Source organism: Taeniopygia guttata, chromosome 5 (genome assembly GCF_048771995.1).
Source record: "Taeniopygia guttata chromosome 5, bTaeGut7.mat, whole genome shotgun sequence".
In the NCBI taxonomy this organism is placed as follows: Eukaryota; Metazoa; Chordata; class Aves; order Passeriformes; family Estrildidae; genus Taeniopygia; species Taeniopygia guttata.
The window spans coordinates 833,025-851,269 of NC_133030.1; the positions used below are offsets into that span (position 1 = coordinate 833,025).

An 18,245-nucleotide genomic window follows, 5' to 3' on the forward strand; every position below is an offset into this window, starting at 1 on the left:
CGTTCCATTTTTGGTGTCACTTAAACTATGGCAGTATCTCTTTTAATGCTGAAATCCTTCAGGTCTTGGTTTGTGCCCTTTCTTACCACCCTCCTCCATGACCATTTCCACAACTTTGACACAGTTCAGTCTTTAATTAATCAGCCCAGTGTACTACATTTACAGTAATGCAATTCCTTATGCACCAGATCTTTTGCTAGTCAAGATATGTGATTGTCTGATTGTACAGGTTTAGGGTTTTTTAAATAGTCTATTTCCTCTTCAATATTTGGGTTTTGGTTGGTGTTTTTTTTGTTTTGTTTTTTTTTCATAAATCCCCAGCAATCACTATATTCATGTCCATATTATTTCCGTTCCTTGTTATTTCTCTGTGCTTTTCACAAAAATTGCAAACGACACAAATTCCTGCCAGAGTAATTGAGTTGAATTTGCCAGTAGTCCACAATGCAATTTAATTCAACTACATATGTTTTCTTTTCTAAAACAAATATAATGGTATCCTGGGTTTTTTTATAAAGACTATCAGTGTGTTATTCACTAAATCCAAAGAGGATCATTACTCTGATTCTACTTCTTATAACACTGCTAAAATAGATTGTTGAAATGAAATGCAGAATCATGCACAAAGCCAGTCCTTTTCTCTCATCATAAAACCATCATTTTTCTGTTTATGGTTTTGCTGAACAATATTAATAAGGTTTCCCACTGAACCACAGAGATGTATTATTTCAGTAGCAGTTGAAACCCCTGTTTTGTGTGTGTGCACATCTCTAACATGTAAACATTTATAAAGCACTTGCAGATGTCTCAAGGAGAATAGAAACATTTATCTTATCTTCAGATGGTATTACAGCAAAAATATCACCTTGACTTTTATCTGTGTTTTTCCAATCTGTGTTGCCTGAAGATAAAGCCTTAAAATACTACAAGCCAGCAGCAGTTTATAGCTGTCCTGACATGCTCACACCTCTCTCCCTGTGCCAGCATTTTGGCAAGGAAACACTGTGCCAGGTAAGTGATGACATATTGCTGCTGAACTTAGTAAAAAAGAGGCAGAAGTGGTGTTTCTGCTATCACGGGCAAAATGGGAACATTTCTTCAATTAGCATCCAAATTTCTGAAAACCTCATGTAACCACGGAACCAGAGGCTCAGAAAATCAAACCAGTACTTTATATTGTGTGCTTTATAATTTACTAAAATGCAGATGAATTTAATAGTATCTCGTTAGCAGTAATGACTATTCCATGCAGTGCTGGATTATTCTTGTCCTTAGTGAGTTCAATAATCATTAGACTGAAAACCCCTTTCTATAATCTCCAGTCATCTTTCCAATTTATGCTTTCTAGTCAGAACATAAAAACACATTTCCCTGTATTTCCATGCAAACCTATCTCAAAAAGACAACTATAACTACACTTGCATGTGCAATTCAAGGCATACTAAACATATATATATACAATATGTAATATTTCTATATACAAAAATATATATTCTAGTAGCTCAGGTTTCAATAGAACTTTGAGAGTAAAAACATTATTGCATTTCTGTAGTGCTATTTCATTTCTACAACATTACTAGAGTAATAAATATGCAGTAAGAGTTTTACTTGGAGTTTTTGGCACATTAAAGGCATGCAAATGAAGAAAAGCAGTGTGAAAACATAGATTTTATTAACTAATCCAAACATCCTAATTTCAAAGAAATATAATTAATATAAGTAATGTAATAATAATAATAAGAAGAAAATATTACAGAAAGGCTGTTCAGTACTCAGGCTTCTCTGAAATTCAAGTTATCTGTGCTGCAATTTATATTTACTATAATCAAAGACTGCAGCGAGTTTCTCCCTGGTATCACCTGTGACACTTCCAGTGCATTTTTCTAGTCTTTATTCCATCCTTAACGAACCATTTTAGTTTAAAGTGCAGGGATGCTCTGGCACTGATGGAAAGTACCTGGATAAAAGTCATATCAAAACCAAGCTGATGGTTGCTAATTCAGCAGCTGGCAGGACAACCTTGTGGAGGACTTGAGCGTGAAACAGCAATGACATCAAAGCTCATTGTCCCGTAAGGAATTGTTTGGCCAATTTACAAGAGTCTGAAAAATTAATATTCAGCCTGTTGTGCCTGAAATTGTACAGAACATTTTATCCAGTACATTCCTCAAATTCAATTGTTGTAATTTCAAAAATAAAAAAACCCTAAAATTTAGTTTTCTATTACTGTAATTCTCTTCAGGGAGTATGAAAACCCAGAAAAGACCAAAACCAGCTTTTTCTGAGACAAATATAATTAATCAATGCATGAGTTACAACTCAGTAGTATTTCAAGACAGAGCCCTCACTAATCCAACCCTCCTTTTTCCTTACATGAGATATTTCCTTCTCTTTCTCTACTGAAAGAAAAACATAAAACCAATCCTAAATAAATGACATGCCATAAATGAATACTTCACAGAAAGCATGGCTGGCTATCATCATTTCTTTTTACAAAACTAAGAAACCTTCAAAATACACATTTAAAGATTTATATGTTTAAAAAAAAAAATCATGATTCTGATGCAACTATTCAAAATAACAACCACTTGATGCTAGCATAAAATACAATTATCCTAATTTAAAATGCATCTCATTAAAACTTAAAAGCCAAAGGTGACAGCACATAGCAACCACATTTTATAAAACATGAACACCACTCAAAAGCTGAATTATCCTAGTGAGAGGCAGAGAACACTTGCTGTGGGATGTACAGTCCTAAGCTTAGCAGAGTTTATTGCAGAGCTTGTGCTCTACAGCACACCATAAGGTTTCTTAAAGTGATTAATAGCATTTGGGAGGAAATACCTTAAATAAGCCCCCACCCATCACATTTTACCGGGAGCAATGTGTAAGTATACTCAAATGACAGTATTCAGCACAGCAAACAAAGTTTTTTCTCCTTCCATTCTGAAAATATTTCCTTCTTCCTAAGAAGTCATAGGCAAATCAATTCCCATCATTTGCCAGAAGATGTCTCAAAGCAAAGCCCTGCAGAAGCCAGCCACCATGAGTTAGCAGAGTGCAGCTGCCTATCATATAATAATATGCAAATATAATAATAATATTATTATTAATCTCTGTCAGCAGACGTTAATGAAGCCTGCCAGGTTTCTGGAGCCCCACAAGCTCAGGCTTACCTCGGCAGGTAGTCCCGTTGCCCACGTAGCCGGGCTTGCAGGTGCAGCTGTGTCCCCTGATGGTGTTAGTGCAGATGGCATTCTCATCACACCTGTGCTGCCCACTGCCACACTCATCGTGCTCTAAGTGGGGAGGGAAAAAAGGGAAAAAACAATTTACAAGATGCAGTGAGCTGATGGGGCATTTGAAAAGCAAGTGGGAGAACCAGGATGCTGCAATGCTGAGTGCTGGTGATAGCAAAAGGGTTTTAAAATCATGGGGATTCAGGGTTAAAAGGAAAATTAAGCTTAGTAGGCCCTGAAAAGAAAAATAAATACCCTAGGTACATGAAGACCTTGTACCTTGCTAGAGCTGCACCTGTGTAGCTAGTACATGATAAATGATATAATTGTTAGATGTGATGATTGTTTAGTAATTAAATATAATTACTGTTTAATCATAAAAATAATCATGACAAACTGTGGTCAGGGGCCTAAGAAAGATCATGAGAAACTCATGGCAGTGTATACAATAGAACAACATGAGTTTAATAATTAATATGTAAGTTATATAAGGATAGAATATAAAATACGTAGAGCTCGAAAGCCGTGTCGAAGTCAGATTTGGGTCTGGACCCCTGATTCCAGAGCTCTCAATAAAAGCACCTGCAGATAATCATATCCTGTGATTCTGTGTGTTCCTGAACGCTGGCACTGGGGGCTTGGCATGAGCATCAGCTTTGGCCTTGCTCCTGCTCAGGAACCCAACATGTGCACGGCAACAGGAGATTGTTTAGGTTTAAAAACAGAAGAAAAAGAATGGGTGAGGAGGCAAAGTAAGGGCTTTGACAAAAAGCTATGAAGAAGATTTTCAGGGGAAAATATCTGCTGTGAAGATTAACCTTTACATCACTGTCCATCAGCAGCAGTAATGATCATAAATACAAGCTAAGTAACACCAGAGGGGCCCTACCAGCCCGCCCTGTAACTACACGGTTCAGCTGTCACAACTGCTTGCTCTAATTCATGTTGAACTGACTCGTAGTAACATTTCACATTTTTAGAGCACCAATCATACCATTGAGCCTCAAAGAGCTCCCAGACAAACAGGCCATACTTTGCTTTCATCCAGCAGCTTCAGCTGCTACCCTGAGCCAAATTTGCCTCAGCTCCTGCACTTCACTCTCCTGCTACCTTTTTGTTCTTGTAAAGCACCAGTCAGAGGTGATGAGCTACCTGACCCCAAAGCTTTCTGCTTCTTCCTGCAATTACAAAGAGCTTCCCTCATATAGGATTGCACAAAGAAGACCTCAATATTTTACACTTTTGCACTGGTGCCTTTGCAATTTTCTTCAGTGGAATCAAAAGAATGCAATGAATTTTCTTAAAACCACACAACAGATAATTGGCATTAAAAAATCAGAATCTGGAACCCTTCTTTTTATGCAGCTGCAATCCTCAGGCTGATATCCATATGCTGAGAGGTAAAAGCCATGCTTTGCTGGAATTAGGATTTGCTTAAGCTTTTTACCATTGCATCAGGGAGTTCAAAGGACTACAGACAAGTCTAGCCTTCTACAGATCACAGAGAGGCAGTGCCTCTAAAATATGAGCAAAATACTTCTTTTTGCAGACTAAACAAAGCCCTTTGGAAGAGTCTCTCCAGTGAGAACAGCAGCATCACGGGCTTTGACAGGCTGCAATTAACCTCTGCAATGCTCTCACTCTGCCACAGTACAGAACAACAGCCAATTTCAGGATAATTCAAGACATATAAGATTTGAATGGTGAATTCTAAGTGATCCACTAAACCAAATACTTCTGGAACACTGTTGATAACTATTTGCAGAACATATATCCAACATGTTTTCCATTTTTCAAATACATTTGACAGCAAAATGATATGGATTGCAACTATTTTCTCTTAAATAGCATCAAAGCAATATATCAGCCTCTCACTCTTTGCTTTTAGCAAGAAACACACAAACTCTCATATGTGTCTGGCTTCAGCTGATAAACTCATGCTTGAATTTATACTTGTTAGTTTATGTTGGTCCCTAGCTCTGCTTAGTAATTCACTGCAGCTTCTTGCCAATTTTCAGAGGCCTTGCATATTCAGAATGGCAGAGTTCTTGAAGGGCTGCCTGTTCTCTCCCTCATCTTTAAGGAAACTGTACCACAGGCTGATTCTTTGCTGCTTTGGTCTCATGGTGCTCAGGCTGCTGGGTCAGACACAAAAAGGATCAAGCTATCCTCCAAGGAAGCTCTACAGCAGCTGAAGCTGAATTATGCTTTCTTTTAAAAGAGACACCCTCTCCAAAATCTCTCCCTCCTCTTCCTACTTCCAATTGTCATGAGCTTTCCCGGGTTAGTATTCAAACTATAATGAGAATGCCTTTGTGACAGGCCCATGTGTGTACACAAGAATATTCCTACTCCAACAAGTGCCAAAATCAGTCTATTAGCTTCTCAGCACTTCAAGTATAAATAAAGACTTCACAGTGGTACCAGATGTGTTTTTCCAAAATGCACAGCAGAGGATAAGTCTTCTGGGCTGTCCTAGGACTCTGACAATGTAAATCACTGTTTAGCATTTCTGCAGATACACAGATGCTGGAAATATCAAAAGATTTAGCACTGACAGAGCAGCTATCCCACAGTAATATTTTGTAAACAGAGGTCAGTTTTATCAAAGCTGATGTAATTTAAAGAGTCAGCAACATATCTGAACATGGGAACCTGCCCTTCATGAGACACCCTGACAGTGCTAGCACAAGGAAGACTAAGGGAACTCCATCTGCATGAGGAATCCCAAGATTTCTTAGCAGCAATGTGGCTGCAACGATGGGAAGTTCAAATGAAGTTTTCCCTGGTGCAGAGATGTCTATAGTTGATGTTGCTACAGGCCTAATAAGAATGAGAAAGCATTGATTTCCTGCCAAGGTACAAAACTCCTTTCATCCAGATGAAAAATCCCTAAGAATCTCTCAGTAGTAAGTTTTCCTGCGTTTTATGTGCCCTCACAGGAGCTCATCCTTTGGAACACTTGTGTGCTCACAATGGGAAGGGAGCATGGAAATGTTCATCCTCTGTTTAAACTAAATAAGATTGTGACTAATTTGCAATGAATATCACTTTCATACACACATTGCTTTCCAAACATCCCCATTCGAGCACATCAGACAGAGCCTGCTTTTGCTTTAATGTTATGGTAAATACTGACTAGGCACCAAACAAAATTGGCAGAGGACCCTGCACAGCAAGAGAAAGGAGTCACAAACAGCATCATTCCAAAGCACCAAAGAGGGCAGAGGCAAGACAAAATGCCAAAGTTGTCTTATTTTGACTATTTCCCTTGTAGCTGGAAATGAGAAGCACAAGAAAGGGACTCTAGCAAACAACAACAAAAGTACCTTTTAATTTCTTATACACACATACATGTAAACAAATGAGCTGCCATGCTCAGGAATGAAACTGTCACTATTAAGTCTGACTGAAGTTATCCATCTCTCTGACTTCCATTTGCTATATAATATACACAAAATGAGTTCATGATCATAAATGAAAAGAATAGATGTTGCAGCATTTTTGAGAGAAAGAGGCCTGAGAGCCTTTGAATTTTGAAATTATGGTAATTCAGAGGGAGGGGGTTTACCTTTTCCATTTCACAGGAGGCTTTTACCTTCCTTCACAGACTCCTGTCTTTCCAAAACAACACACAGCTGTAGCAGCTCCACCTTCAGCAGCAGCAGACCATTCAACCATGCCACGTTTCAGCTGTGAAACCACTTGGTTAAGTTTTAACTAAGCTCAAATGAGTTATCACTCCAGGTGCTGATGGGTGATCGCTTCAGTGGGAAGTACAAACTGAAATACTCAAACAAGGACAAAAAAACCTACATGTACACGTATTTCTGTCAAATCCTTTTTACCACAACTTTTCCAGACTAATCTTTGTGAAGGAACCTCAAAAATAGTTTTGTTTTCTGGTAATTAAAGAATACCTTCTGTTCTGGGCTAAACTGAACTGGAAGAATGCAGGAGGAAAAGCTCTGGGGGCAGAAGGAAAGGTGCCAGACAAAGATTTTGCTTGCCTGAGGTAATAAATTCTGCATGAAGCCACCTACATGACAATGCAAAATTGTCTGTAAGTAAAAACAACCACAAAAAAATAATTTGGAACACATGCAAGGTACAAAAAAGGATTTGTTGTGTGTTTATGAAAGCAAAAAGAAGCATATCTAAACATACATATAAACATTTACAATAAAATGCAAATTTTCTCCCTTCATATGCACATGAAATGCAGTGTTTGTGAAAACCTCTAAGCAGCTCTGACAATTAACATCAGAAGCATCAGTCACAAAATAACATAGTTCTATACTTTTGAAGTTTTGGGTATTATAAACATCCACATTCTTACATAAGAGATAAGAGATTTATTTTTCAATAAAATAATTTTCTATTCATTATCTAAGAGGAGTATATGGCCTTTGCTTATATTCTGTTTGCATCTTTTTAACACATTTTCCAGAACTACCACAGAATTTATAAGATGCCTCTACTTTCCCATGTTGAAAGACATAACACTGTTATCACTAACTAGATTTGTATGGGCTATGAAGGCAGGATCAGACAACTTTAGCTTTCTCTCACTTTTTTTTTTTCCTGTGCATGCTTGGAATAACTCTAGAATTTGTATTGTTTGTGCTTTGTCTAAAATACCTAATTGAAAATTGGAACCCTACGTTGAAATATAGAGCAAAAAATGCATAGTGAAGCTAAGAACCTTTTGGTCAAGTCATAAAATCAGGATAGCTTTCCTTTGTGCAAAAGCACATGAAGGATTTCAAACTTATAATTTCTAAAAGGTACACTTAAGACGGGATTTATTTTTAAGCAGGAATTCTGAAATTTTTGTCTACATTTTCTTTAAATAGAGATGCTGTTCAAAAAAAAAAACAAAAACAGACACTGGGATGGAATTACAGGAGATATTCCACTGTAGGGTCTTTCACTATAGCTATTTTCACTTCTTATTACAAGAAAAGGCCCCAATTTAAACTTGCTTACAAGACAGAAACAATTTTCTTATTGTAAGGATTCTCTTTCATTGCTTCCTCAAAGCCTTCATACTTCAATAATAAAACATTCATCTTTGGAATACACTCTGCAAAGATTCTGACTATCCATTTATTCATATTTTCATAGCACTAAAAAAAAAAAAATCTAAGTTGTTCTCTAAATTGCTGAGATAACAGCCAGCTTGTGGGGTGCAAAACCACAAATGCAGCAAACATTTCTGTGACCAAGAGACTCAGGAGAGAGAGCTCCAGGACAGCAAGGTCATTGAATGCCACCATTTTTTATTAATACAGATACCATTTGTGTAGAGTACATGGCCTAATGTAAAATTAATTATCTGGCAGCCATTAAGCAGTGGTCTCTGAAAACTCAGAAAGGAGAAAGCCATCTCTCAAAATACTTCTAAAAAGCCACAACCCTTTGTTGCATGTCATTAGAATTCTATGTAATAACTAAGGCTTTAAAAATGATAGATTAAAAAAAAATTAATTTAGGCAGAATTGTGGACTTTGTGGAATCAGGATTTCGGCTCATAAGAAGTTGTGATGAAACAAAAGGAATAGCTTTTAACAGACTGAATAAAAGGAAGCTTTATTCTGAACACACAGGAAGAATCTCCCAGAGAAAACCAAGGCAATTAGAAACAAGATGCATACATCAAACAAGAAATTACATTGCAGATAGATGGTAAGCTGGTGAATGATAATAGCTAATTGTGAATTCAGAAAACTCTGGGTAAAAAAAAAAAATCAAATGTGTTTTTCTACTCATGAGAATCAGAGAAACAAATTAATTTTATCTATATCCATTCCCAGCTTCAGCATCCAAGCTCCCCCTGCCCATTTCCACAAGGAAACAGGAAGAAGGAACAGAGTGCAGAACAGAAAAGTCCCACTGTTTCCTTCTGCAACTCCATCCCTATGAGCACTTCAACATCCAAAATGCTGGCAGAAATGCCCCATTTGCCATTCTTTTAATAAGAAACTAAAATGCCTTTGTAATTTATGACACAACAAACACCTTCTGGTGTTAAACATGAAATTATTTAGACTACATTCTAAAGAAGTAGACACATGCTCCTCTTGGGTAATTAGGAAGAAATAGTGGGATTTAATTTGAAGATAGAATTCCAAATGTGCCTGCCTCTTGGACTCAAACTCCTTCTGAACCTGCAGGAGTTCTGCTCCACCACATCCCTGCTTGCACTGAGGTTCTCCATGTGATTCTCAGTTTGTGAGAAGGGCAGGCCAGAGGCACACACAGGATTCAAGGCTCCAGAACATAATGAATTTATACATCAGTATAATAATATTTATCAACTGGTTCTCAATGTCTTTCCCAAAGGATCTCACTATTCTGCTCAGCTTTGACCATTTTCAGTATCTGACATTTTCAGTATCTCTTTCTGAATGGTAATGGCTAATTTAGAGCATTTGTGTATGTACCCATCTTTTTTTTTTTTTTTTTTTCCCCAAGGGGAAGGTACTTTATACTCTGATCTTCTGTTCTGCCTCACTACTTTATAAAAACAACTGCCAATAGTACCCATTTGAATTTCCATGAGATGAGTTCACTGAGCAGTGAAGAAATTCTAAATTGTTGTAATAAAAAAGTTTATTTTTGACTAAATCAAGATGAATAATAGGTGGCCTTGCTGACAGTAATACTGCATTTGTTTTCTGGAAGAGGAGAAGAAAAAAAATCATTGATCTTTTGCTAGCACACTATAAAATATCTGCACATATATCTTAAATGCCTATATAACTTTTTGTAAGGAAGTGAGAAGAGAGACATTTGGTTTTACTGTTTTCTGAACACAATCATAAAAAAGAAAACAAGGAATCAAAGTAAGAGGTGAAAAAGCTGAAGAAGTGAAATCTTGAAAAACCTTGTTTTAGATTTAGACACACTTCACTCCAGTCAGAAGTTCCCCAAGATTAAAGAAAAAAAGCATTGAACAAACTAGATCAAATGTCTGAAAATGCAAGAATCACTGGACATGTACATGGTTGCTTTATCTTTATACTTAAATATTATTTCCCTAGTGTTTGAAGTGCATTTAAATTGAGTAGACATGTCAAATTAGTAAATAATATTAAAATTATCAAAAGGAGCTAATCAAGGAGCTATCAAAAGTCACAGCATAATGGGTAATCTTTTACATTGAATTTTCATGCCCTATATAATAGCAAAATATTAGTAATATTGATATACACAGAAATTTCAAAACAGATCCTTATTAGAGGCTGATAATAAAATGGCAACCTACATTACATACTCAAGTGGATACTCTGCTGCAGTTTTGTGGACTTATTTTTGAAAGCCAGATTATTCATGTCATTAGCGATCTGCATCTTTAGTTCCAAAACTTGCCAGCAAACTTTGAGCACAACTGTGGAGACAGGCACTGGATGCAATTCAGACAGGATCTACACAAAACATTCCTTACAGGAGTTAGAAGGTCTGCACATCGCATATGAGAGGCAAACAAAAATCTCCATAAGGAAGAAACCACACTTCATTGTCCAAAAAAAAAAAAAAAAAACTAAAAAAAAAACTTGTGTTAGCTTTTTGAAGGCAAAGTCCTGCCATCAAAGGAATGAGCTCTTCTGCAAGTACAGTTCTGCACTGAACAAGGAGCTGTCATGTGCAACCCCTCAGAGTCTGCAGGAGTGGGGCTGAACTCCACAAACACCAGATGACTTTTCAGAACTAAAATTTAGTAAGGATTGCACGTTGACTACCTTACAGACCCTGAGTAATCCCTAAATTAAATGGTAATAGAGTGCATAGGAGCTTCATTTCTGGTGCTACAAGCTCAGAATTAATCTCTCAAATTCTTCCACAGGTTGAAGGAAGTATACAACCTATTGCTCCAATAGAAAACCATTTTTAAGACTAAGGGATATCAATTATTAAGACAAAACCTCAGAGGAACAGGAAATGATTCACAAAATCAACAAAAATGTGATACTGTACACATGGGAAATGTGTTGAAAAACAAATAGATATATCCTCATCTGCAAGAACAAAAACATTTTAAAACTGTTTCTCCTTACCAGATTTATATATCAGAATAACCAGTTTATGCAACTGTCACTTCTAGAGATAATGCAGTAACCTAGTGTGCATGTCTGTCTCTTTTTCACTTATTTATTTACTTAAGGAATCCCAAAGAAATTCCAGGTTTCATAAAAGACACAGTATGGCCGTGATGTGCACTGGTCAGTCAGAGCACAGGTCCGTGTGCAGGGATTGTGTTCTGAGCTCTGCCTCACACACAGTACCTCACACAAGCCATCCTGACTGAATTATAAAGCAGAACAGTGGTTTTTAATTGGAACATGCTAAGCAGTATCATCATTTTGATTATTACTATGGGATGTTAAACTTCTAATACAATCCCTTGCTTTTTCATCAACTAGTTAAGCATCAAGGCATTGGACTTTTATGAGGCACCTTGATTGCATATATTGATTTGTGTATTTATAAACCACTAGTTATTCCAAATTTCCCTATGTAGTTGTTGCTTTTCTTGACATAGTTACAAAGTAGGTAATTTCACATAGAAAGCAAATAAAGCCTTGAATTACATTGGTGTACCATGCTGACAGAAAGCAGCTCGGCAGTTCCAACTAGACTGCAGCATGGCATTAGTATTGATAGAGACAAGAACAACACACCAGTTCTGTGAAGTTCTCAATTTCTCTAAATCACAGGACATTCACTTAGGGAAACAAAGAAATCACACATGATGACAGTATCTGAAGTACCTGAGACACTGTCTAGCAAGTACCACTGCCTAATTTACAGCTTTCAGGAGAAATGCTTGTTAACACTAAATCTTAAGATACAGTTTTATTTTGCTTCGTTGTTGTAAAAGGCTGAATATGTTCCAAGCACCTGCATTGGGTCAGGAAGAAAGCCCTCAAGCAATATGCTTCATTTTATTTATATAGCAATATAACAGGACAGGCTGCTTTTTATCCATAAAATTGTGAAAGCTGCATACTTCTATCAAGTTGATACCAGAATCTCATCTTTCAGGTGTTTTCAGTTCAACAATACCTGAAAGCTTAACTTTGCAGAAATCTCAGAATCAGTAATACAAAAAGAATGTAATATACCTTTGGATGCAATTTTTAGCCAACATTTCATCACGGCTTCATGAACCTATATTGGTGATAAAAGTCCTGTAAAGCTTCAGTTTCCAGCACTCCACAGTGCTTTAACTACCATATGGAAAAGAATTTCAAAAAGCAACATATACCCCATTTCCAAACAAGCACAAAGTTCCCTTGGTGCTACTGCAATACAGGAAGGTGGAATTGTTTCTAAATGAATTTGCACGTGTGACAGATGTGTCAATCTGCTGACAGAAGAGCACATAAAAGCACATGTAGGGTTCTGCAGCAGAGTTCAAGCAGAATGAGGACAGGACATGGATTAATTCTCTGCACCCATCAGAGATGCAAAGAAAAATCTTTAGGTAATATGAAAGTCAAAAAGACTTAGCATACTTCTCCTTTAGATACAGAAAATACTGATTTTCTGGTCATGAAGTCAGACATAATTAAGCCATTAGGTTTTCCTTTATGTTTTATGTACTACTTTTTAAATAAGCAAATGCTGCGAGTACATTTTAAGCTTTTAATCAAGCAAAGACGGAGTCTTGCTTTTTACTGAAAGTAAACAGTAAATGTCAAATCATACAATCATTTAGGCTGGAAAAGACCCCCAAGATCAGTGAGTTAAACCATCAACTCAGCACTGCCAAACCCACCACTAAGCCATACCCCCAGGTGCCACATCTCCCCGTCTATTAAATACCTTCAGGAGGGTGACTCAACAACTACTTCCCTGGATAAGCATCATCATATTGCAGGAAAATACATGAATCTGACCAAAAGAAAAAAAAAAAAAAAAAAATCCCTGGTTGTAAGTACTGCAAGAAAGTCAGTGAGTGCTGACTGGCATTCTCAAAAATGGATGTTGAAAAAATCAATTTTAGGTATTTAGGTATCTAAATTGCTAAATGTTTCTTCTCTCGGAGTGCTGAAAATCTAACTTCTCCCAGTGGATTTAACTAGGAAAAATGGGTTCTCAGCACTTTAAAATTTTAAAAACAGAAAAAAATCAAAACAAGTAAGGTTAGTTCTTTATGTCACTCCTGGGTACAAATCTTCAGTTAACTTCTTTAGCTTCACAAAAATACTACAGAGCTTTAATCTGGAATGAAGTGATCAAATTACTTTACCCCTCAAGATGTGCAAATTCAGCGTCATATATACTCTCAACTCTTAGAATTAATTTTTATTTGAAAGCAGAAATATAAACCAGTGCATCATCATTTCATAGGGCATTTATTTTTTTTCCCTGGAGATATTCTACCACAACAGTGATCACAATAGGCCCATACTTGTCTTATGAGATCTGACAAGATCACAACCTGAGCTCCTTTGGCTGCAGCTACACCCTCTTGCATCAGCAGAACAGTGGACAGTTTGAAGACAAAAGATGGATCAAACAGAATGTATAGACCATACATTGTATAGCTTTCACAATTTACCAAAGGATAATCACAGTAGAACAAAAAAGGGGAATTCAAATACAGGGTTTTACAAGAGAACTGATGATGAGACAAGAAAGAAGTATTTTCCCCAAGAAACTTAGAATGTAATTTTGGGGATAAAGGGACAGTAAGTTGAAGTATCTAAAACCATCAGCCACCAAAAGCACTGTAGTAATATGCTGGAGGTTCAGAGCAGGAGCCCCCAGGGCATGAAATCAAATTTACTTCCAGGCTCCTTTCTCCGTGTTACTGACTCAGAGAGTGCTACCCAAATTCTCTCTGCTAGGATAGGACAGGTGAGAAACTGGGGCTACATGATCACAGATCACAAAGGAAGATTAAACTTCAGGAGGAGGGTTAGACTGTTTCTCCAGAAAATGTGACCTAAATCAAATAAGAGAATATATGAGAAATGAGACTCAAGTAAGGGTGAACTTGGAAAGAACAATTTTCATGTTCACAAGGAACAACCTCCAGAAAATACCTGTACCCATGCACACCACGTGGTTATGTACTGCTTAAAATTCAATTTCAGCATGGGTTTCAGCAAAGAAAAGCAGCATTACATGAGCATTCCTGTTCAGAAAAGGGAGTAATGATTCTGTTAGCTAAACTGAGCACAGGTCTTCCTGTAGAACATGGCTCAGAGGAGAAGGCACAATCTAGAGGTGAGAACATCTGGCACAACCTGAATTCCACCCCCCTCTCTCATTAACTGCCTGATGATGGAGATACTTTCATAAAGGAATGGTCGGAAAGGTGTTATGTCACTGAAAAGCTCATCTAATAAAATGAAATGGTTCACCAACAGACAAGAATGAAAAAGAGTTTGGATTTGGAATATTTGAACCACTTGAAACTAAAGATTGGAATATAAAAGAAACCAGACATTTTTTACTGTTGGCTGACAGGTGAATATTTTGACATGCTGGAGCACCACTGACATTTCAGGGCTAGCTTGCATGTACAAACACCATAAAATAATCAAGAGACAATTTGAAACAGGTTGCTGATAACCACAAACAAGGAATGGCTGAAGCAAATCTGATAAAAGCCCATTAGGAAAATGATAGATGTAAACCTACTGTCACAGGTTAAGCATCAAAAAGACAATCACTGTAAAATTATTTAGAGGAAGGTGTCAGGAGGTACATGCCCATACATTACCCTTCACAGAATTTCAAGAAATGAAAAGATCAAACTAATTAAACACGGAATCACAGAGCATGCTGTGTTGGAAGGGATCCACAAGGATTATCAAAGTCCAGCTCCTGGCCCTGCACAGCACCGTTCACAAGAGTCCCATCATGTGCTTGAGAGGGTTGTCCTAATGCTTCCTGAACTCTCCCAGGCTGTGACCACTTCCCTGGGCAGCCTGTTCCACTGCCCAAACACCCTCTGGGGGAAGAACTTTTCTTGAACATCCAACCTAAACTTCCCCCAACACAACTTCAGGCCATTCCCTCAGGTCCTGTCATTTGTCACCAGAGAGAAAAACAAAGGCATACTTTAACACATGAAATAACATTCCTGCTCTAGATACTGTCCCTAATTCCTGCAAGGGCATTTTGTGTCTTCACTATTTCCTAGAAGAACACCCCTATTCAGAGAAGAAAAGGCAAGGTTCCTAGGTCCCCACCCTGCTCCTGTCCCACGGTTAGGGGAAGGGAGGAGAGTGATATAAGTATGGCTAGAACATAATTTTGATAAAGACTGTAATTTCAGTCCTTTTAACATCTTCCATTTAGGGGCTCAAACCCAATTACAATGTTTAACAATCAGTGTCTCGTGTGTCACTTCTTTGACAGATGACAAATGTCTACGAGTAACAGCAAATACTGTCACAGTAAAAGAAGAAATTTTCTTTCCATCACATCATATCCCTGAGCTCTGCCACACAAGCGCTGAAATCAGCACTAAATTAGCATCAGAGTAATTGAGTAACTGTGCCCATAGAGGGGCATGGAGCTTTTAGTTTCAACTATTCCTCAGAAAACCTGAACACAGAGAGAGCCTGCAGCATCACGGCGATGAATTCCCTGGAGGGAATCTCCTGCCATGAGCCCCGATGCATACAGATGGGATGGATGTCAGCTAGCAGCCTCCATCCCATCTCCATCCTGCAGCAACAGAAGCAGGAGCCTTATGCACAAGCACTCCAATGCCACAGAAAGAGACCATTCAATTAATATGTTAAAAATTAATAGCAATTTGAGTAGTTAAATATTAATAGTTTAATTTGGAAGGAGAAAAAAGGATTTCTTCTGATACTAATTTGACCCTGCGTCCTAGGTGACAGCATGAAAAAGATGCCAGGTGAATAAAATTAGTGTAACAAAACAATTGCCTGGAACCACAAATTGAATTTCAATGGGATACCTCATGCTGCTGCAACCCAAGGAAGTCATCTTGTGAGGCACAGCTCGCTGGATTCACATGCAGCTCGGAAAATTAAGAGGATAGAAATGCATTTCAAATATTTATTAAGAGGCAAGATATGGTCAACCAGGAATAATCTTAGAGCTTAAAAGTTATACATATGCAGTATAGTTTCTTTTACCTCTCCTTTAATAAGAAAAAAGTAATCCATTTCAGCCAGAAAAAGCTTTTTTAATTGCTAGGGCATCCAAAAGAGTATTTACACTGGGAAAGACAAACTACATGTCACCAAGTCTTGTCATCAGTGACCACACCAACACTGGCAAAACTGCTGTATTTTCCAAGAGCTTTTGGAAAGCAGCCACACAAAACAGAAAAAAAACTTCAGTGCAGTTAACCCTGTCAGAGGCCTGAATTACAATGCAAAGTTCCTATCCCTACTCATAACTGCAGTTATTCAGAATTCCAGCAAGGACTGCATGGGCCTTTAGAAAACAGCCCAGCACAGCTCAGCAGATCCCTGCTAGAGGAATGACAATGAGGGAATACAAGGAAAAAATAAGCTTGGGGAGATCCCTCCTCTTTTTTTCACCAAAAAACTGTGAATAACTATGGCGTAATTAAAAAATAAAAAAAAAAAAAGTGAAAATGAGAGACACAGAGAAAATGTGAGAGACAGAGAGAAAATGTGTCTCACGAATGGAGTGTGTTTAATACAGACAGATGACACCCTGAGACAAGCCTGTAGTGAAGAGCCAGCCAAACAAGGCATCTTCTGAGCCTGAATGTTTCCCTAAAACTTCACTAGCCCCTCTGGGAAAGGGGCACATTTGGACTGGGTGAACCAATCACTAGCTCCAGACTTTCATCTTTTGTTTCTAACATAAAGAACCCATCTTTTGTTTCTAACATAAAGAACAGTGACTATCTTAGCTTGTGAGCCTATTTCTCATTCTTTTTCTGAACAATTAATGGGGAAGGTTCATATTTTAGGCTTATTGTCTTTGAAATGCTTACTTGGCATTGTGTTGCAAAGATTTCAAAACCCTTTGAAAGGGAAACACTTATTATTCTGTGATGCTCACTGAGTGCCATTTTTTGCCTGAGAAGGCACAATGTAGGTTGTAGTATAATAATAACAATTATTATTGAGGGGTTTTTATTTTATTTTGTATCAGGAGATGGTTGTTAAGTACAGCAGGATTATCTCCACATCTTAGACAGGCCTTTCTCATTTTCTGTGTAGGCTGGAACAAATCACCACATCTTAGACCAGTCCTGGTATCATAAACATTGGGCCAGGCACAGAAATACAACATGGATTTAAAAATTATGAGCAACAATAATGGAAATAAACCAAACCAAACCAGAAAAGGGGGGGAGAGGGGGGTACATGTACATGTATAGAGGAAGAAAACTCTTAACTCAGATTTCTATCAGTTGCACTCAGAAAGAGAAGGCAGCAGGAATAAAGTGTGAACTAGTTTCACTTGCCTTTACGAAAAGATACAGGAAGACAAAGACATGGAACATAATACAATAGCATCCTAATAGCTTTAGGAAACAAACAAACAAAAAACTCACTAAGGAGAAACAAATGTAATTCAGTTCTGGAAAATAAATAAGAGTTAATATTGGGTCTCAGAAAGAATAAACACTACAGAAATTACCTAGAACATAATATTTAACAGTTTTTTTCTGTAAAGCCTGGAAGTGTATCCTTCATATGTCAAATAAAAATATTTTAAAAAGCAAGAATGCAACACTACAGGAAAAACTGTAATTTTTACCAAGTTTCTCATATTCTTGCCATATTATAAGAGATGAGATAGCTTTTAAATGGTGGGGGAGAACCAGGAGCATTAGGGTCTGCACCAGATCACAAATGTCAAGAAACTACAGGAAAAAATGGTGATGTCATAATTATACAACATCTGAAATTTATATTTTACAAAGTCTACACTTTCCTGCCTGCACACTGCAGTAACATGGTTTAGGGATTATAATGCTTATAGACAGGAAAGGAATAAAAAAAAAAGAAGAAAAGAAAA

The 18,245-nt window shown here is 37.4% G+C and overlaps 1 protein-coding gene across 8 annotated transcripts in view; it reads right to left on the reverse strand.

Annotated features, from left to right (window-relative positions):
• NELL1 (neural EGFL like 1) overlaps positions 1 to 18,245 on the reverse strand; it is a 273,062-nt gene that overhangs the window by 106,697 nt on the left and 148,120 nt on the right. For 5 of the 8 annotated variants that reach the window (XM_030273294.4, XM_041716815.2, XM_072929396.1 and 2 more), the window contains one exon: positions 3,180 to 3,302. The exons of the other annotated variants lie outside the window; for them this stretch is intronic. In XM_030273294.4, coding sequence (XP_030129154.4) covers positions 3,180 to 3,302 — 123 coding nt within the window. The remainder of the gene's footprint in view (positions 1 to 3,179; positions 3,303 to 18,245) is intronic. 8 annotated transcript variants of the gene reach the window in all.